This window comes from Ahaetulla prasina, chromosome 3 (genome assembly GCF_028640845.1).
Source record: "Ahaetulla prasina isolate Xishuangbanna chromosome 3, ASM2864084v1, whole genome shotgun sequence".
Lineage (NCBI taxonomy): Eukaryota > Metazoa > Chordata > Lepidosauria > Squamata > Colubridae > Ahaetulla > Ahaetulla prasina.
The window spans coordinates 61,118,343-61,141,623 of NC_080541.1; the positions used below are offsets into that span (position 1 = coordinate 61,118,343).

General features: G+C 34.5%; 1 protein-coding gene across 1 annotated transcript in view; it reads left to right on the forward strand.

Annotated features, from left to right (window-relative positions):
* The window catches only part of PTPRM (protein tyrosine phosphatase receptor type M), a 544,777-nt gene that overhangs the window by 354,640 nt on the left and 166,856 nt on the right, over positions 1 to 23,281 (forward strand). The window contains exons 14-15 of the mRNA XM_058178627.1: positions 3,858 to 3,932; positions 18,326 to 18,458. Of these exons, the coding sequence (XP_058034610.1) occupies positions 3,858 to 3,932; positions 18,326 to 18,458 (208 nt within the window). The remainder of the gene's footprint in view (positions 1 to 3,857; positions 3,933 to 18,325; positions 18,459 to 23,281) is intronic.

Here is a 23,281-nt window from a genome sequence, read left to right on the forward strand (position 1 = left end):
TATTATAAAACATAAGTGTTACTGATTTCTTCTGTATTTTAAAAATAGGTACATTAGCTTCCTAGTTCCTTCCAGTCTAAGTTGTTTCTGAGCCAGATTTTCATGGAAATAGCAATAACGAACCTTCAACCAAACTATCACAGTTGTCCCAGAGAAATAAAACCATAAATGAAACTATAGTTTTGATATTACTGGAATAGATCAAACTTTGTTTTGTAATAACAATCCATGTCAGTCATAGCAAGAAACCTAATATTTTTCATTATATTTTATTTACGTATTTTATCAACAATCTTAAACAAGTTACTATATCCCAGTGTTTCAGAGTTACATGGAGATATTTCAAAATATTATGAAATAGCAATACTGAACTTTAATGTCTGCACATAGGGAATAAATTCATTTCTTCATTCATTGCTACATACTAATTTTAATCAAACGTCTCTGTATAAATTTAAGTTTTCATATAAACCATTCTCCCTTACTTTTCAGGGGTTTTTTAAGCCATGCGAGAATTCAGATATAGCATGATAATATTGTGCATACTGAATCTGACATTTAAAGTTGTTTTACTCCTATCCTTTCCTCCATCATCCATTCATTGCATGTCTAAGGACTTAGGAACAATTCAGTATGGAAAAACTTTGACTATATATTGCAAGTACTGTATGTCTGCAATTTTTTTAAGTCATTCTATTTATAAAAGAGACAATACTTATTTTTCTGTCATTTTTAGTCTACAACCAGATTTAAACAGAAGTGCAGGACTGTTATTTATATAATAAATTGTTGTAGTAGTAGTGTTTATATTTGTGTACCACCCAATTGATAATGACTTAATTTGAGTTTCAGATTCATAGATACTTGTGACTCATAGCTCTCTTAAAATTATTATTACAGAAATATGTCTTTTAAATTATGCCTTCTACTAACCTTATTTATAAATCAAAAATAAGAAAAAAATTGCCATGGATATTATACAAACATTAAAAACATACAGGAAAAAGGAAGTACACAGAAAAGAAGTTAAGAAAGACATGAATTTCGCATATAGCCTATATTTGTATTTCCTGTATATGTATTGACAACAGGTCACTCAGGGATGGGTTCTATTTACCTTTACTAATGGTTCGCAATGGGAGCATGCGCACTTCTGTGCAGGCACAGATCGTCAATAATGACGTCCTGGTGGGTGGGTGGAGCCTCCCGCCACTTTTACCACCAGTTCTACAGAACCGGAAGCAACCCACCACTGATGTCACTGGAAGAAACTATCCTATTGTTAATACCAACATGCTCCAAATCAGTCTTCCTTTAACCTCAAACTGCTGTTTGTAAAAATCTTTCAAGAACATAGAGTAGGAAGACCCATCAAAGGAATTACACAATGTAAGCCGCCCTGAGTCTTCGGAGAAGGGCGGGATATAAATGTAAATTAAAAAAAAATCACAAGCATTAAAATTATGGGTACAACTGGACAATTAGAGTCTGATAGTTTTATATGCATGTAATCCATGCATGCATGGTAAAAGGAGTAAAATTTCAATCATCTGATCATGCCTACTGTTTTATCCCCCCCCCTTCAGGAATATCTGCCTTCCAAATATATATGTTCAGGTATCTCTGGTGCTATTATCCAGTTTTGGCTCTTAGCCCAGCTAGACGTTTTATTTATTATAGATAGTCCTCGATTTATGACAGTAATTGGGACTGGAAGTTCTGTAGCTAAACAATGCCATCATAAAGTTTGATTATATCACATGACCACATTGCTTAATAATGGCAATCAGGACATTCCCCATTTCCAGCATTGACTGAATTCCAGCGGCCGTTAGCTGAAGACCCACTCCAATCAAAACTCTGAGTGCAGAACCTTGGTTCTTCCAAGGAAAGGAACTAGGTGCTTTTCAACTCCCACCAACTGCTTGCTCCCCCCTCTTTGCCCTTTGGCTGCCCTGCATCCTGCTTGAGGAGCAGCAAGCAGTCCAGGACCACATGGCTCTGGAACTGCTTACCACCTGGGTTTCTTGCCTGGAAACCTCAATTCCCCTCCCCATTCCAGCAGTGTGCTATGGCGTGAAGCTGCAGTAACTAGGAAACCAGGCCAGGCCAGCATTACTGTGTGGTGTGAAGTTAAAATTATCCCAGATCCAGCTCAGCAGCAAAGCACAAAGCCCCAGGAAGCCCTAGTCTGGCCCAGCAACACAGTGCAAAATTGCAGTTATCCCATAAGCCACAGCTCCCCCAGCTCAGTCCTATCTGCAGCCGCCCTCGCTACCCTACACTCCAAGGCCTCTGATGTCCTGCACTCTGGCGACCCAGTTAACCTTCATGATCTTGCTCCTGCTGCTAACAAGGCATGCTCACACTGACACTTTGTGAGACAGCTGCTGGCCTTCTGAGCCCATCTTCTTCAGGTTTCAGCAGGAAACCCTCCATGCATGACCTGGAGAAGAAAGCCTGGTGCTGTCAGCAGTTGCCTTGCAAGGGCCAGGTGAGACAATGAAGGTATCCAGCTAGGGCAGGGGTCTGCAAACTTGGCTCTTTTAAGACTTGTGGACTTCAACTCCCAGAGTTCCTCAGCCAGCTGGCTGAGGAACTCTGGGAGTTGAAGTCCACAAGTCTTAAAAGAGCCAAGTTTGCAGACCCCTGAACTAGGGCATCAGGGGCCACAAAGTACAGGGAGCCAAAAGGGCATAGATGGATGGGGGATTAGGTGCTCCTGTGATCATAAGTGTGGATGGACTGCCAAGCACTCAAATTTTGATTACATGTCTATGATCTATGGGGATGCTGCAGTTACTGTAATTTTGGGGAATGGTCAGAAATCCCTTCATTTAGCACTATCGTAACTTATGTCACTGAACAAATAATCGCTAAGCAAGGACTACCTGTATCTGTAGGGTTCAACATTTCTAACTTATGATACAACTAAGTTTTTGAAGTGGGAGGGTGTTCACAATATTTTTAACATAGGAAACATACTGACTTTAAAAAAAAAATGTATATAGGATAAAGACCACTGAATTTAAGAATGCTTATATAATAATGAACATGGGTGTGACTACTGCCTTTCTGCTGGTGTTTTAAGGAACTTTATATATGTATTTATACAGTTTATATTAATCCCACCCAAAAATCCAATACAGTATTTCATATATATATATATTTATTTTTTCTGCTTCATTTATTTATTTCTAAACAGTATTTTCAAAGAAATTACTTTATTTGTCATTGAGTTTCTGCCTTTCTTCTGATGGTTCAAGGTAGTACACATAGAGGCAGTTTTAAAGGTATTCAAAGAACATCAGAAAGTGGTTTACTTTGCTACAGTATTGTACAATATATGGTTCTGTATAACTGGATGAACAAATACGAGTGAAGAATGAATTACACTTTTAGTTATTCAATAGACATACTGAAATTTGTGGTTATCTTTTTACAGCAGCTATGATAATAAAAATATTGCCATGTATACTTCAGTTAATTATTAACTGAATTAATAATATCATTAATTAATTATTAATCATTAATAATTCAGTTAATTCAATTCACATTAACCTTTATTCACATGATTGTGTACCCAGACATTTTTCAGTTACATGAAGAAATTAATTAGTGTAAATCATTCCTAACAACTTCCTTCCTTTCTTCCTTCCTTCCTTCCTTCCATCCTCCCTCCCTCCCTCCCTCCCCATTTCTTCTTCCCTTCGCCTTCTTTCTTTCTTTCCTTCCTTCCTTCCTTTCTTCCTTAATCAAGACAATTAAAATGGAACAATTTTTTTCTTGCTAGCTTAGCTTCAGTCTGGCTTTTTTTTCCCCATGCATGCTGACCTGGAAATCTTCCTTTGCCTTAGCTGCGATAATCGTGACTCAGCTTACAACACCATACATTCGCATCGCCCCTGCTGCAGGTGACGATCAACTAACAGGTCAGACATTCAAGTACAGACAAATCATCTTACCATTTCCACCTTTCTTTATTTTTACTTGTTTTCTTTACATCCTCATCATTCTTTGCTTGTCGCTGGTTTATTACACTATAGAATTTTTATAACAACTCTTACATCTGTTAATCATTTGCTAGATATTGAAAAGTTGAACACCTATTCATGGTTGCAAACAATTGGGCTGCATGTTTCATTGTGTGTTTGGACATTGGGTTAATTCCTTTAAAGCCTAATACTGTAAATAATTTCATTTGCCTGACATTCCAGCAGCTTATACATACTTCAAGGCTTTGTCATACATACGTATACAAACTTGAATTTAAAGAGCCATTCACATATTGGGAAAGTGGATGCTGAATTTATTTGTTCCTTGTGTCTTTTGGAAATATGTTGAGTGGGATGGAATTTATAGGAAAGAAGAATCTCATGAACAATGAAACAGAAATTATCTTTCCATTTGATTGTCTGTTATATTCTGTTTCATTCCCCTGACTATTAGTCGGGTCTTTGGGAAAAAATATTTAGGAATCTTGAAGACTTATCATGATTTTAAAAAATAGGCTAGAAAGTTCATACATTTCCATTACACTGACAAAGGTCTATTGTAACATGTGTATATATAAAATAGGAATAGCACAGACAACACTAATCCAATTTGTTAGTTGCAGTTGGTTGGATTTACATATCAGACTTCACTATAAAATATTTATTTATTTATTTATTTATTTATTTATTTCGATTTTTATACCGCCCTTCTCCCAAAGGACTCAGGGCGGTGTACAGCCAAGTAAAAATACAGTATATACAGATTAAAAGAAATTAAAAGAAAACATATTATATTGTGGCTGAAAATTTGAAACAGTTTAAAAATCTTAAAATATAAATAACCCCAATAAAATTTTTAATCCAGTCCCGCTTGAATGAATAGGTGCATTTTCAGCTCACGGCGAAAAGTCCGAAGATCAGGCACTTGACGTAAACCAGGGGGAAGTTCATTCCAAATATGACTTACAAACAAAAGTAAGAGGCCTAGTTATTATAGGTGTAGGATAGTATAAAAAGAACCATAGAAATCCAGAACAATCCACAATGTAACATGTATCAGCCGCATCATGATTCAAACGATGTAAAGCATGTAATTTATATCATGCAATAGCAATATAATGTGACTAACATTATTTTTCCATTCTTGGTTATCTTTGACCATGGACAAAGCTAATCTTTTTCCAGAATCTCTTATTTTTGAAATTTTCCTATCTGTAAAAATGAAAATGCATCTCAGTTTAAAAGTTCATTAATTTCTATTTATAGTGAGTGGTGTTTGCCACAGACAGTGTTATGTAGTGGTGCGTTTCATCACTATTACTTTTTGCACAATTGCTTGATCCTTCTCTGACACCATATTTCAATTGCTTTTTCCTCCAAGCTACCTGTTTATATATTTACACTACAATTATAGTCCCCCAATCCCATGGGAATTGGGAAAAATTGAAAATAAAAAGGATATTTTACTTATAGAACTATAATATTTTTGTTAGAAATATAAAATTATCATAATATGTATTGTTTTGAAATTATATGAGGGTACCTGAACAATCCAAAACAGAATGGTAAATATAAAGTGTGTTAAAATGCTTGCCAGCTGAAGGTATTCCTTAATAAATATTAAAACTATGATATATGCTAATATAAGCATTTTACCCTCGTGTTTAAACATATATTTCTATTTTGTTTGAAGGCATTTATTATGTTTAAATAATAGCAATGCATTTATTAATTAACTATTTAATAAAGAATCTACAAATTATCAATTGAACTCTTTGGCAAAAATATCAGTGTTTCTTAAACTTTCTGTTTTCACGACTAATTTCTTTTTAAAAAAATTAAAATTGATGCATTTATAGAATGTTTATTGAATCATGTATAAATAATATTAAACCAATCAAACCATTTTTCATTTAAAAAATTCATGACTTTAACAAACAAAAAATATTAAGAGTGACATTGTTTTGAATCTTTACAAATACTTTCAATATCTGGCAAATAATTTTGATTGATGCTTGGTCTATGCTTTAATAAATATGCTTATATACACCATATATACACATTCCTCAACAAGAACAAGGCAAGAGGACTGCATTTGTCTTGGCACTAATCATTTAGTTTTCAGTTTATATAATAAGTTCCAAATAATTTAAAGAAGAGATTATGAAGCCTGAATAAATTATTCAAAATTGGGTAAAAGTGAATTTTCTTTTGCTATCAATACACAAACCCATTACCCAATGACTATAGGGACATTTAAATAAGGACTTTTGGGTAAATGTAAAAAGGACTTTCTGATAAGCAGTTTTGAGTAATGAAGGAAACATTTGAGAAGCAATGATTTAGAGAGATGTTTGTTAAAAAACAACTACTTCAGGTTAAAAAACTAGCATCCTGAGTCCCTTCTCTGCTGCTTGAGAAAAAAGAGTTGAGGGTGTCAAAAAAAGATACCATTAGAGAGAAAACCTCATGGGCTTTTACCATTCTTGTTTCCAGTTCCAACTATCACATATTCCCAAATAGAAAAAGAACTCAGTCCTAGATTCACATACCCTAGATTGCCCACTTTGCAGCAAGTGAATAACATATTTTATTGCACTGTTTCCATTTAAGTTAAGCGTTCAAGTTGACATCCTCAAATATTTTGGCTAATTTAAAACAAATTCCCACCTTTCATGAGTAGAATGTCTGATGCCAAGTAGAAAATCACTTTACTCCACTGAAACTGATTTTTCAGAATATATGTGCATCTGTAACGCTATTTTCTTGCTTCAACACTCTTATTCTCTTGTATATTAGAGTGAATTTTCTGCTTGAAGGGGTGGCAGATAGCATCAATTAAGCACGTGTAGTAAAAGACGGTACAAATTTGGGATGTGTAAAACAGGTCATGCATGAATCATTCTTTTCATGGAACAACTGTTTTCAGCAGTTTCATTTAAAGTGAAACATGGATGTTGGGCCAGATACAGAGTGAAACGGGGCTATTTTGAACCAGATGTAGATCGAAATGTAGTTGTTCCAGAGATAATTCTTTAGGGGACTAAGAACATATAAAATCAAAGTATGGTAGACGAAGATAGATGGTAGGAAAGGAAAGGGATAGAAATATAAGGGTTGGGCAGTTGCTGTGGTTGGACATCAGTAGTGGTATTGCTGTCTGGAGGGAGGATGTGATATTCATACAGCAGTTTTGTCCAGAGGCTTTGTTTTGTTTTGTTTTTTTGTTTTTCTTGGTCTACCAAATCTTCCAGAATACAATGGGTTTGTTCTGGGTTTGTGGGGAGGGGGACTATGTTCTCTTTCATACTCAATCTGATTTTTATGCTACGTGGTTTGCTCCTGGGTCATCTTTCCAGTTTTGTCATTTGTTAGTTAAAACTAGAACTAATGTAATAGACTAATGCTGCAACAGTTTTTTAGTTTTCTTACAAGATCTGAAATCATTAATTCATAAGGATATCTAATAAAAGTATTATTAGTGTTATCAATTGCCTGAACAAACCCATTGAAGAATAAAGCTTGTAGAATTTCTCAGAAAAACAAAAAACATTACCTGTTGCTTTAAAACAATCAAAAATAATTGCTCTACATATTGATAAAGATTGTTCTTCCCCTCTTTCTTTATTTATAGTGATAGTTTAATGTTTAATTGTCTGAACCTGTTTATGAGGTATATCTGTCAGGCCTGGAAACCATATTAGACTTTAGGTTTCCAGACGCTGCCACATTTTTCCCCTGAGGGGAAGAAGAGGGGCTGAGGGGTATGGTAACATTCTTTAGACGGTCAAGGTCGGATGGGGTTCACATCTGCAGGAAGAGTGGCAAGAAGATATTCGAATGGACTGGGAGAACGTGGGACCATGTGACCATCAAAGGGGTCAGGGGGGTGGGACTCTTGGGGTTTGTATAACTGGGGAAAAGAATCCGGAACTTCAGTTTTGGAATTGCACTCATCGTGTGCCAGTCTCCTCATGCTAGTAAAGAACTCTGGAAAAGAAATGTCTCTGAGTTTCTTTTACGCAGAAGAGGTATTTCTGGAACCTTGACATCTGTTCTTTTTTGCCATCTACCCACATACAATAATAATTGAGTTTTTTATACAGAACCAAAGATTCTAATACGTTAGGTTTTATACCTCAAACTAAATCAAGATGTCATGTTCCTGATGGTAAAAATCTAGATGCTTTTAGAGACATACGTTAGATACTTGGAGCCCAAAAAAACATCCTAAGAAAGGGTGTTAAATGAGGCATGGCTGGTGCTGACACAGGCTGTCTGTGAGAGGGCAGACTGCCTGAGATTAGCTAGCACCCGGGCTGATGGTGCCCTTCAGCTATAACAGCCCTGTAACGAAGCAGCTGGTTGTGGTCTGTTGTTGGTTGTGGAGCAGTTGGCAGTGAAGAGTTCTGGGAGTGAGAAGGGTTGTGGGTTTTGCTATTCTCTGTAAGAAACTGTAAGCAACCTGTAGTTAAGGAAAACTATAGTTTACTACTGATAGTAAGGAACAGCAATGGACATGGAGGAGATGTGAAAGCAATCTGGGATTACTACCTAGGGTTTGCTGATGTGTGGATTGCCTAAAGGCCAAGGAGGCTGGTGTGGGCCCTCTCTGGGTATTGCAAGCCCTTTGAATTGGATATATACAGAAAGACCCTGTGGCACAGTCCTGGATTAAGAATGAGTTCTGTTCCTAACACTGTCTTTAAACTGAATGGAACTTGTACTTATAAATGGATTTACTAACAATAGCAATAGCACTTAGACTTATATACTGCTTCACAGTGCTTTTACAGCCCTCTCTAAGAGGTTTACAGAGTCAGCATATTGCCCCCAACAATCTGGGTCCTCATTTTACCCACCTTGGAAGGATGGAAGGATAAGTCAACCTTGAGCCTGGTGAAATTCAAACTGCCAATTGCAGACAGCAGAAGTAGCCTGCAGTACTGCATTCAAACCACTGTACCACCGCAGGTCTAGATGGTGTTGTCCTTTCTTAAACTGATAAAACTATTGAACATGAATAAAGTGCTTTGCACAAATGGTTGGAAACAGGCTGTATATTAAAAACTGCCACTTCAGCAGTTCCTGAAAACATTGCATGGCTTCAACAGTTCATCTCCTGCTCAAGGAAGGAGACCACTAGCTGCTACTTTTAGTAATAGGTAGCCTGTTTGTATCTAGGGGTTGTCCTTAAATTGGACCTTCTTAAGCCACAAATTGCCTATAATATGCATTTACTACAGGTACTCATAGCAAACAAATAGACATACATGGAAAATTATGGAGCAGCTGCATCGGTAGTGTCTATGTTTAGATAAAGTTTTCCACTGACGGGCCCCATCAATTGTCAAACCTGGCTCTATCACCAACCTTATTACCTGTATATTTGCTTTATTAGAACTCCGACATTTGTTGCATTGATTTTCCCCCCAAAGATTCTGAATCTCTGCATTCTGTAGATCAGAATGTAAAGTGAATAGAAAATGTGCTTCTTTCCGCAACACCAGCTGAATGCATTTTAATAGGCCATAGTGTCGCTAGTGATTTATTGCCCTTTTTTGTTCTTTTATGTGTTGTATTTGTCATTTCTGTGGTAGCTGTTTCATCTGTAAAACAGTATAGTTACAAGAAAATGCTAAGAGGATATAGAGTTGTTATAGCTTTAGTTGTTTCCTTTTTCCCTTGTCCAAGAATTTCTCTTTATGTGCCCATCCTACCCCACAGCAAAACAAACAAACAAAAAAATCCAGGAACCACTGGGTCAAATTACTTTCCCAAAATAAGTATATTTATTCATATAGAGCACAAATAAATATAAACTAAATAGCTGCAGTTAGTGAATAATTCAGAAGGATATTAGGAATAGTATATCTTCTGCTGGCAACAACCCCATAAATAGTAAAATAACCCTTTCTCGATTGTTTGCAAAATAAAATGTAGAACTGATAAGTCAGTGTGATAAATCTTGACAATTATGAGGATCATTTTATTACTATTTTATTGTGAAAAACGCAATAAGGGGATATGATGTTTTTATTCATCCTAATTACAGTTAGCCTGAATGTCAAGAGTTCCAAGGCTGTATTTCCTTAAAGAAAGATTTTTATTATAACCATATATTTTTAGCAAAGTAAAAGGGAAATAGAAAGGCACTTTCTTCATTATTTCTGATCCAGTAGAATTTTAGAAACAATTGATGTAAAAAGGATTGAGACTGTGTATTTAGTCATTGTCAGGATAACTCCGAAAACTGGTCAAATTAGTTTGGCCAGAGAATTCATTGAAATATGTATGGAAAATTCGTTGGATCCAGTTAAAAGTGGCAAAAAAAAATATCCAAAAAAAAGTGGCAAGAATCCAGAAAAATTTCTCTGCAACATTGAGGAAAAAGTCACTGGGCTCAAAATAATGATGACTGATCAGAATAATGATGAATTCACCTCCCTGCTGGTCACATGAGCTAGAGCAGAGCATATGGAAACTGCCTCATGCTTTCTAGTGCACTCATACATGCAAACTTGAGAAGAGAGGAAAAAATGTAGGGATATGCATCACATCATTATACAAAACAAAATACAGATTACAATACTTGAACACAATGAGGTGTTTAACATGCGAGACACCATACCAAGAGAATTCATAGCAGAGTTAGAATCTATATTCAACAAAATAGAGGTAGAAGAGCCAGAAAAACATTGCTATCAGACAAAAAATACTAGCAATCCTAGTCACACATAAATCAAACAATACATCCAGGCCAATTGAGAGATGCACCATAACAGCCCTGAAACAAGATCAGGACATTATTATTTTACCAGTAGTGGTGTTGATGAACCACAAAGATTATTAAAGGTAGGCTTTCACCATGCTTAGTGATTCCTCAGCGTGTACACCAGCAAAGACATCAGAGATGAGAACAATGGTCACACAATTGAATGCTTATTTCAGCAAACTTACACAAAACAACTGTATAAGGAAAAAGGAATGATGGAAAATAAAGAACAACAGATGCTGCCCCAGAGAGATTTTATGGACTCTCCAAGATAGACGAAATAGGAGTTTGCCTCAGATCTATTGTAGCACTACGGGAGTTTCCTACGTACAACCTGACTAAATGGCTGGCACAATGCTTAAGTTTCTTGATCCCACCCTTGAATGCCATGGTCATATTACATAATTTTTGACACAACTATTAGGTTTAAATGTAGCTCTTGATGGTCTTTTTTGACATAGTATCCCTATTTACATCCCTTCCTCCCTACTTAGCATATGAAGTAATAAATAGAAAACTAGAAGAGTACAACACAGATCAGAACAACCAACAACAGGAGACAAATCATGGAACTACTCCAGTACTGACAACATACTTTTTTCACGTTCAAAAGAGAAATGTCTGAGCAAATAAAAGGGATGTTGCAGGAGTCATTGCAGAAAGAGCCCTGTGAAAACTAGAACACAGTGCATTTCAAAACTTAAATTTTGGCACCGCTACATGGAAGACATGTTTGTCATCATCAAAAGAAATGTGCTGAAATATTTTCATACCCTACTGAACTCTGGTAACCAGCTGATAGCTTCTTTAGAGATCAGAGGCAATAGGCACAAATCAGAGTGAAATTGTCAAAAATGATTTTACTGAATAATTATTATTTATTTATTTATTTTATTTATTTATTGCATTTGTATACCGCCCTTCTCCCGAAGGACTCAGGGCGGTTAACAGCCAATGGAAAACAATATACCAATATTGTTTTCCCTAGAACCCTTTCCCTATAACCCAATACCCTTCAGCTTGCAAGGCACCACAACGAAATGGAAACAGACCCTTTAGGGCAGCATTTAGATCTATGCTAGGGTGCAAAATATAAGGGACTTTTGTCATCCTTTTTTACTTTTCGTAACAGAAAGTTGAAATGGTCTGGAGACTTACTCAGTAAAACATTTTACTTACTCTTAACAGATAGGGAACATAAATTATCACATGTGGAGATGGCTTGGTGACTTCTTTATAATTTAGATAGTTGTCCAACTTCCAGGGATATTTTTTAATAAAATGGAGATCCTAGTAGACATCTGATAAAGACCTGATGACATATCTTGTTAATATCTTGGGAACTGAAATAATTGTCCTTCTGACAAAGATTAGTGTACATGAGAGTATTTCTAATGTATTACTATTTTCCCTGTTTCTAATATTTTCCCTGATCTAATATCAGGTTAGAACAGGGGACTCCAACCTTAGTAACTTAGTAACAGCAAAGCTGGCTGAGGAACTCTGGGAGTTGAAGTTCACAGCCTTAAAGTTACTAAGGTTGGAGACCCCTGGGTTAGAAAATCATGTTGTCTTCTTTTATCAATTTTCAAGTAACAATATAGATAAAAAGCTCAAAGATAAGAATACAACACAAAGAATCTGTGCATATGGAAGAATTTACAATACGAAGTTATTAGGTTATAAACAATTTTCAATAGCATGTCAGAATATTTATCTTATATGTATGGAATAAAAAGGTAGATCATATCACCAGCTTTTTGCCAAACCTCTGAATGCATTAGCCACAAAATGTATTTATTTATGTGGCTTTGCACATTGGCACATTTTCTTAATTATCTGTATTTTCTACATTTTCACTAAAACATTGCTCCTGAAGTTTAAAAGATCCTATAACATTGCTGACTGTAATAAAGTTATATTCTATTCTTGCTGAAACATGCTATTCTGGTATTTCCAAATTTGCCAGAGGTTGAATTAGAAAATATTTTGCTACTGCTAGTAACAGAAAATGTGGTCTGACTAGCCTTAGAGAACAGGTGCTCATCAGCTCTGTTAAGTTCTCCCTCCGTATTTATAGATTTTCATCTCGTCCATTCTTTTTTCTTCACATTTTTTTCCTTTTATCCATTTCTGGCAAGATCGGTGGATTTCCTGCCATGATAGCAAAGCAGACATTCAATAATTCATTATCTGAAAATTCTGGAGGATAAGATAGAAGTTACAGACAGAAGGTTGGAAAGAGAGCTAGATAATATGGCTCTATTGGAATTGGAAAAGAAGGAATTTTATTTGAGATTTAGAGTAATCTCAGAGGATTCTGATGAAGATATTAGATAAAGTCTTAGCATTTTTTAAAAATTAAGATAAGGACAATACAGAGGTAAAAATTGATAAACTATATCTAATAAATACAAGATTTGTGAGAATAAGAAACGTTCAAAGGGAAGTTTTGTGCATTTTGTCAGGAAGACAGATGAGGTTTTACAGCAGAATTTTAATACAAGACCAGAGATACAGATGTAATTATTCTTAAAGGAAGTCTTATTAGAATCTTGCATAAGAAAAAAAAAGCATTCTTTTTTCAGGATTCTGTTTCACTGGGACAAATTGAAAGCTTTGATGTTTACTTTTAAACAGCATAGGTTTTGACTGAATTCTATCCAGAAAGTGAGGGGATTCCTAGTCTTCCTTGTCTGATGGTAAAGATAAAGGAATCCCTGCATATTTTACTATGCTAGTCTTTGCCAGCTTTAGAGGCAGTATTCATCTGTGTTTCAAGTGTCTCAACAGCTTAAGGTTGTACACCAGTTGTGAACATTCCTGGACCAAGAAATGTCATGCTCAGTCATCTGCCACATGGATTGCTATAATGCTATGTGTTGCCGCCCTTGAAGAATCTGGAAGCATCATCTGGTACAAAATATGGCAGCACCGAGAGTTACAAGCACACTTAGATCAGTGGACATCATAGGTAGTCTTTGATTATAACTGCTCATTTAGTGACCATTCGAAGTTACAATGGCACTGAAAAACATGACTTCTGGTCATTTTTCACACTTATAACCATGTCACATGTTCAAAATTCAAATGCTTGGTAACTAATTCATATTTATGACAGTTTCAATGTCCTACCTGCTAGCATCATGTCATTACCTTTTGCAACCTTCTAATAAGCAAAGCCAACGGGAAAGCCAGATTCATTTAACAACTGTGTTACTAACTTTACAACTGCAGTGATTCCCATAACTGTGAGGTCATAAATTGGAGCAAAATTCACCTAACAACTTTCTCACTTAGCAACAGAAATTTTGGCCTCAATTGTTGTTGTAAGTCTACCTGTATACCTCTGCTCTATAAGCTATATTGTTTACTAGTATGCTTCCAGGTTCAATTCAAGGTGCTGGTAATGAATTATAAAGTCCTATATGACATGGAATTGGTTATTTGGGGGACTGGCTCTTTCCAATAACATCTAACTATCCCATCAATTCCAGTATGAAGTGCACGTTACTTGTTGTCATTTGACTGGACCCAGGAGAAGAATCTTTTCTATTGCAGCTTGGATTATCTTTACCCAGATTGGTCAGATTGGCCCCAACTTTGCAGATCTTCTAGAAGGCTTATTATTATTATTTTTTTGTTATTTTACTTTAACATGACTGCTTAGAATCATATGGCCATACAGATTTACCAAATAACTAAATCTAAATAGAAAAGTATTTTGGTTAAAGTATAATAAAATAAATGGAATTCATTCTACTAAACTTATTGAGACTGAATTAAAATTACATTTGGTAGATATATAAATAGTTCTTTCTAAAGCTGTTTATTTTGGTCTTTGGGTATCCAGACCAAACAAACAAAAAATTCAGAACTGCCAGCTTCCATACATCAAGTTAAATTTTTTAAGACTATCATAACATTATATTGCTCCTACCAGGGAATAATTTTTTCAAGAGTTTTCCAGTGTTGTTGGAATAAGGGCTATTCTAACTATCTCTGTTTTACTGGTTACATGCCAATAAAAGCCACAGTGCCATCATATGTATCATCATCAAAATGACACTATTTGCATCAAATGCGTCATGACATACATTACATATTTCATGAAATTAGTCTGCTGACACAGATAAGTCCTTTCCCCCCTTTCCCTGTCTGAAGAAGTCCTGAATACTGTATGAATACTGAATACTGTATGCAGAATAGTATAGGGATAGGGATATGAATGAATGCACAGAGAGTTGGGGGAGAACTATAATCTTTATGGCTTTTATCTTCCTTTTATTCTCTTCCACACTTTAATATTTTTCCACCTTCATATTCCAAGCTCCCTATCAGTCATCAGTCCTGAAAACAGCCTTTTAGGATTTGGGTCTCCTGTTTATTCCCAGCTGAAAACACAGATGAGTTTCTTTAACTGATGTCTTAATTGAACTCTTTAGCATTTGACCCAGTTTCTGCATCAACACCACCACAACTGCAAGTGCACAGGATCACTTAGTGCTATAAAAAGGAAATTCTTGATTTTAAAGATACCGTTTCATTCTGGTAAACCCCTTGAATTAGGTAGTTTTTTAAAAAAAAACCTCTCACCACTATTTGACAATTTAATTCAGTTCTATTTTACATGAATCCTTGTACCTAATCACAATGCAGTTGTCACAGAAGAGTATAAACATTCATTTTCCTAACCTGACTAACAGTATGAGTTAAGGATAGACACTGAAAAGTGATATTACTTGGATCCTGCCCTCTGAATAATTTGATTGCATGTTTTTTAAAGATATACAGTTTTGAGATGTGATCATTTTCTTTTCCCTCAGAAAGAACAAATGGATATTTATCAGTTTCTGTAATACATAGGTGAAAAGTTGTAGCAAGAAAAAGAAAAATAGAATAAATATAAAAGTATCTTGGACCAGTTAATACCAGGATCTGCCAGCCTTTGTAACTGACTACTGTTCAGTCAGTGATGTTCATTTTTAAAAATACTCTTAACATGCTGGCATTGTGATATTATATTGATAGCAACATCTGTGTAAGACATAACTAAAAGGGCAGACAAACAAGTATGCTTAACATTAATGAAAAGAAATTGACCCAACATTAATGACATTAAAGAAAAGAAATTGACTTCTGATTGGGCTTAAAGGAAAAATTAAAGTGAAACCAATGTGCTCTGAAAGAATGGGATTTGTGAAAAAAATAACATGTCAGAAAAAATAGATGCCATTATATACACATGTGTAATGTAATATAACATTTAACAGGGATAGTAACAAGTTCAGTAAGGGGAATTAGTGTTTTATACTCAAATTTATTTATAGTAAATCATTTTCATATATCTGGCTTTAACTTACATTTCAACTAGTCGTTACATGCAATGAAGCTATATATTTTATAGTATTAATAGATGATTACATAATGCCCATATTTTGTAAGAGTTCATATGGCTTGGCAAGCATGAGACCACAATTGCTTACTAAGACATCAGGATTAGCTTTATTGATGACAATTGCAGACAATAATTCCTTCACGTAGTGCCTTTAATATGTATTGCCTTAAGACGGGTGTCAAGCCTGCAGGCCAGATGCGTCACACGCTGGCCACACCCACTCCGTTTTAGCAAAGGAGAAAAAACTCACAATACGTCATGTGATAACAACGTGACGCTGCAAGTTTGACACCCCTGCCTTAAGCTCTCAGCATCTCCAACCTACATGCTATTGACAGTTTATCACAACTAGAGACCATGGGAGAAGTGACAAATACTTGTCTTTTTGGCCTTATGTACTGTTGAACTTTTATGTTTCTACTAAGGCATAGTATGAACACAGTTGGGTATTGAAATAAAAAACAGAAAGACCAGTAAAAATAACTGTAGCTTGCTGATATTGTAGAAACATTGACAATGTAAATTTGTGTGGTCCAGTAGTAAAATATTACCATATGGAAATCATTATTTCCTCACACTTGGCACATATAAAACGTCTGGCTCTCTCAGTACTTTCCTAGCTTCCCTCTTCTTCATCATGGACAAAAAGCTTGATAAAAAATTGTGAGATGTGCCATGTAAGAAACTACTAAGAACTTGGACAATCAAAGTAAAAGTAGTTCTTCTGGTTAGCAACCTCAATATTGTCTTCATTTGTCAAGTTGATATATAATTGGTTCCAGGAATTTTCCAGTGAAGAAAGGCTTTATTTATTGTATCTGCATATTGAAAATGAGTTCAGTCTTTGATTAGGCACAAAATGGATGGTAGTTGTTCAACAAATGTTTCCATTAATTTGTAAAATCATTCCTATAAACTAGCAAGAATAATTTTATAAGCCTGACTCTTGCTTGCTTTAGTGTGAATTTATTTATTCATTTATTGTTCACATATTTAAACTTATATCTTGTTTTATTTCCAAAGTTTCCAAATGGCATTGAAAGTCTGACATCATTAGATGTTGAGTAATTTTTAAAAAATCTATCTCAGAAATACCTATTAACATATTGTCTAAGCAAATGATGGCCACCACCCTCCCACTTAATCCGAATAGTGAAAGACCTTGATTCTGTTGTGTGTTGTTCCCCAGATTTAAAATATAATTACATTTTACTCTTTTCTCATTCGCATCCATGTCAGTTCCCATAAAATTTAATGAGAAAGCTTATAGATCAAACTTGTTTCCAGGATGATTTGTCTACCTTGTAAAGGTGACATGGAGGCTCAAATGATGGATACTTCCCAGATTTTGATTAAAATGTCAGAAGTCCTGTAAGGAGGCCTACATGGTGAACTGAATAATGCATCCGTAACAATATTAATGCTAAAGTTACTTTTCAGGAAAATGAATGTTCATAAGACATCGTTTCTAATATTCTGCATTATGCAATAAACAGAACAGTTTTGTTTTGTTTTTGTAATGAGGAGGTTACAAAAGCTTAAGACAGCGGCTGCTGTAAGGCATTGGTTATCTCATTTAAACAGATATGAAATTTAGGTGCCAGTCGTATGATCATCAGCTGTTTTCTATTTTATGAATAAATTGCTTAGAAGGAGTCATTTGCCCACCAGATGTGACCTAGATTTAGATTTCCAAAGGCAAAAAGTCTATTGTGTAAAAACAAAACAATTGCTGGTAAAATGCATGCTAAATTAGCTTATCTCACATTTTCAGGTGTTTAAGCTAATATGTTAAGGAATTAGTGCTTCGTTTATTTAAAAAAATGCAAAATACATTTCAGCAAATTAAATTTGGATAAAAGCTTACAGTAGTTATTGTTTCAATAACTACAACAAAGTAGCAAAACAAACTGGGAAGGCAACACCGCTAATATGAAATATAACAAATTGCTTTGTGAAAACAGGGCAGTAAGCTGTTGGCACTAAAATTTATTTTGGCATTAGGAGTAATTACATTTTCTATAAACAACAGCAGGCCCTAGAAATAAAATTTTTTATGTCTGCCAGCCATGATAACTTTTCTTCTTATGATAACAAACTAATAAGCAAAGCTGTCAATGTCTTATTTTCTTTTCTCTTTTCAAATATTGATTTTAGGTGCTGCCACTAGAAAACCAGATCCTGAACAAGAAAAGCAAACAGATCATACTGTTAAAATTGCTGGCATCATTGCAGGAATCTTGCTGTTTGTCATTATATTTCTTGGAGTTGTATTAGTTATGAAGAAAAGGTGAGTAGTTAATGCAGTATATTTTGCTTAATTATTGTGTTTTATGTTGCCCAGTAAACATACTTCCCTTGGCCTATAATGTGTCTGGGATATGAGCATACAGATATAAATCTCTTGTATATTCTTAAATAAAACTTATCCAGACTTTTTGGCCAACCCCTTTTATGGATGATTTTAAAGAATGCTATTTTTTATACCTAAAGTTTGAAAGGGTTGAATGAAATTCTGAGAACTGACATTTTTCTTTGATAGCATTGTAAGCAAATTAATGTTAGAATGCTTGTGTTAAAATAACCTAACTTTAATAAGTATATCAGAATATACCATATAATAAGCCCAAATGACATTATAATGTTTGTCAGTATCTCTGCTGTAACCTGAAGGTAAGGTGAATATTTAATTTCATATAGAAATGTTGCAAAATTGCTTGGTAAAATGGGCAATAGGTTTCGCATGCAATTATAAGCTTTGGTTTAATTTTACTACTTAGCATAACAACAGAGTTGGAAGGGACCTTGGAGGCCTTCTAGTCCAACCCCCTGCCCAGGCAGGAAACCCTACACCATCTCAGTCAGATGGTTATCCAACATTTTACTTTGAGAGAAATACAGAGAAATACTTACAGAGTAAGTATTACAGAGAAATACTTACAGAGAAATCCAGTGGAAGATATAAAAAAGTTCTTTCCAGATGGACAATTCCTTCATCATACAAAAGAAAATCTTTAAATTCGATCCAATTAAAGGACATGTATGAATTTACTATTCGATTTTCCTTCAAAATTCATATTTTTCTATCCACAGGGGAAAAAATAAGATTGTACAATATTAATTCCAGAGATAACTTGGGGTAGATTTAGCAAGTATTGTAAGGATAGCAAAAAAATATGACTAGCATTGTGGAAATATCAGGCTTTGGTACTTTGAATAACATCAAGAAGTAATGTAAAGTCATAGTTTAAAGGTACTATTTAAAAATATATTATTTAAGGCAACATAGAAAATGAATGTTGTATATTTCATTAGGTAAACTTCGAAAGCAATATCTTTATAGTAATTTAGAGTATGCATAGGTTTTTTTTAAATTTTATTATTACAAGTTTTTTTACAAAACACAAAGATACAAAAAAACCTTACTAAAAATACCAAAACAATTATACAAAAATAAAATAAAATATAAGAACAATTAATAAAAAGAAAAAGGAAGATAGAAAAAAGGGAAAAATATGAAGTATCTAGGCTTGTCACCTACATATGAAGTATTAAACAATATAGAAACATCTCAAATTAGAAAGAAAAAAATATTCTTGCCAAATATCATGAAATCTGTGAAATACATTGTATCATTTTTATTAGGTAATTATATTTAGGTGTATTAATTAGTAAAACGATTGATTTGAAAAAGTTTTGAAAAAGTTTGAAAAAGTTTTCAGTGGTTGTCTTTAGAATGCTCCTAAATATATATTATTTAAACAGTATAGACTTTGGAGAGTCAAGCCATGATCTGTCAGTTTAAGCAAGCTTTCATGTAGATCACAGATGTCAAACTCGCAATGTCATGTTGCCATCACGTGACATATCTTGACATTTTATCCCTTCGCGGAGCTGGGGTGGGCATGGCCTGCGCATGATTCATCTGGGCCGTGAACTGCCAGTTTGACATCCCTGATGTCTAATGTATATTAGATCACTCCGTTCAGGTAACAGAGGGGATTTATAAAGAAATTGAAAATAAATTAATGACAGAAGTAGGTGAACATCTGTGAGAAAACTTCAGGTATTATGTTTGGGTCTTGGGTGAGTTTTGCATCTTCATTCATAAAAATGTCTGTGGGAGCACCTACTCTCTGGAACGAACTTCCCCCCGGTTTACGCCAATTGCCTGACCTTCGGACCTTCCGCCGGGAACTGAAAACTTATTTATTTATACAAGCAGGACTGGCCTGACTTTTTTAAATTCTAAATTTAAATTTTAAACTTTTAATGGTAATTTTATTGGGTATTTTTATGGTCAATCGACGGTTTTAATTTGGCCTTTTATTGAATAAGCTTTTTAATGGTTATTTTAATATGTATATTAATTGTTTTAAATGAAGGCTGTACACCGCCCTGAGTCCTTCGGGAGAAGTATAAGTTTGATAAATAAAATAAAATAAAATAAAATAAAATAAAATAAAATAAAATAAAATAAAATAAAATAAAATAAAATAAAATAAATAGAAATGTTTCTGACATAGTTTGATTCCTTTGGAGAAATAAGCATAACCATTGTGAAATGGTATTCTAGACTAAAAAAGACAATGCTCTAAGGAGGAAAAATCTAAATTACATATATAGACCGAGAGTTATGAAATTATGTTTATTTTGATACAACAGAGTTTCTCCAGAGTAATAATTTATCCATTTCCAGAAAGTATGCTGAACTAATTGGTCAACCTATAGAAATAATGAAGTTGATTAAGGTTCTTCTTCCAAATGACAGTACATACATACTTTTATGAAATACAAACCATAATTCCACAGGATATATTTCCGAAGGGTTACAGAACTGAAGTATGCAGGTATGGTTCATGTAGGAAAGGAAGCTGAAAATCTATTGGCTATATCATTGGTTCTCATTCAGACCTGATTCTTAGCAAATACTAGGTATCCCCCTGCCTTTTCATTCCTTTATATAATACAAATAGTATGCATATATTTTACATATATTTTTTATTTTTATTTTTCATTTCTGATCCTATTCTTTTTTATGTTATTTTTATCTTTATGTATTGGAAGTATCATGTGAGTAGTATTGATAGATGGGATTATTTCTGTAGGTTTTCTGGCTGCTATATCATCATAATTACATATATTGTTTAGAAATATATGATTATTCTATAATAATTCTAGCAAGTATTCGGGTGACGGATGGATTATGAATATGTTTATGGGACCTCAAACTCTATTTGATCTATCTTAATAGTTTAAAACAAGATGGAACCATAACATAAAATAGCAGGGCTAGTGAAGCAAAATTTCTATTATTGTTTAGCTTCCTTTTTCGTATCATAGATGAATGTCACCATTAGTTAAAATAAAAGCATGCTTATTTGTCATAGTAGCTATGGAATATCAGTACCTGATGCTTAATCAAAACAATAAAAAGACATAAACTTTAAAGTATAAAAGGATTCTATTACTAAATTGTTGATAGTAGCAGAGCTGACCCACACTGAACAACATAATTGATAACAGAATTAGAAGTTTGAAGTATATTTAACATAAACCCACTGGGTGAAATCCTCCAGTACCATGGGATGAGGTAGCATCAATATACCCTTTATGGCATGGGTTCAGAATATCTGCGGACCCCCCTCATCCTGATGGGACTAACCTACCCAACTCATTCCAGCAGAAAGAACTCACTTTGTATCCCATTGGCCAAAGAAGGGGACCTGCTACTTTGGGGATGGCCAAAGAAAAGATTTTCACCCCCAAGCTGCCCATCATCTTGGTTGTTAATCTTTTTATTCTAATTTTAATTGTTTTTAGCACTTTTTAACTTTTTATTATATTGGAAGCCACCCAGAGTTGCTGTATTGATGAGATGGATGGCATAGAATATAACAAATAAATAAAAATAATCTTGCCAACCTCTGTATACAGTAAGCTAGCAATCTATTTACTAAATTCCTTTTGTTGCCAACATTCACGTTTCTTAGCTGCTTATAAATTACATAAAACAGCAATATTAAGTAGAAAATCAGCCAAGTCACACTAAGTTTATTATAAAGCTTATCTTTGTCAACAGCCATGAAACTATTGTCTACTTTTAATAGTTGTAAAAGCTCCTTACGGCATTATTTTAGTACAGTAAGAACCACTGGGATGTGTGGCTGTCCTGTGTAATATAGCAACACCAGATAAAAGCATCACATAAAAAGTGCTTTCAGTAGAACTTTTTCTTCCAATTATCTAGAGCTGCCATAGTATGAGAAGAACCTGAGGAACAGGCTTTTCTCATGTCATCTGACAATTTATTCTTCTAGATAAATGAGTGAACTTTGTTGGTATGAGATAAAATAGAAAAGTGAACACATGTTCCCTTAATTGTAAAGTCATGTTTTATTTTTCCCATTGATTTATGTAGAAGCTACAACAAGCTTTTTTGTGTTTGTTTGTTTTTAATCTGCCCTGATTCTCTGAGGATTCAGTTTCATTGGGCGGCCTCTGGTTCTAGTAGTTTTGGAAATGGAAAATAGCTTCAGCTTGTTGACTTTATTCTACCATGCATAATTTTGCACACCTCAGTCTCTCTTATTTGCTGCCTTTCTAGGCAAAAACCTCAAATGTCACAACTTTTCCTCATAGGAAGCTGTTCCAGTTTCCTGATCATACAGTATTTTGATTTATGTATTCATAAATATTGATTTATATGTTGATAAATATTAGCATCTCTATTTTTAATACTGTTCCTTGTTATCCTTATTATCATGTTGGCCTTTTTTACAACAGATGCACACTGTGTTGAAACTTCCATTGAGCTGTCTATGATCATTTCAAGCTCTCTTTCTTCATCAGTCAGTGAGTTCTCATCCCACTAAATTTATGAATAGTTAGGTTTTGCCAATTCACCAAAACATCCACATTTTGTTATGTTTTAATTGTTGTTAATTTGATGTTTATATTGTTTTTCTTCATGTGTGAGATACTGATAATGTTAGAACCAAAGACTCCTATAGGTGAGTCTCCACAACTTGTGATTAATACTTTTTGGAACTAGCCCATACCATTCTTTAAGTAAATAAAATAATCACGCTTGTAATCTGTAAATATGAACTC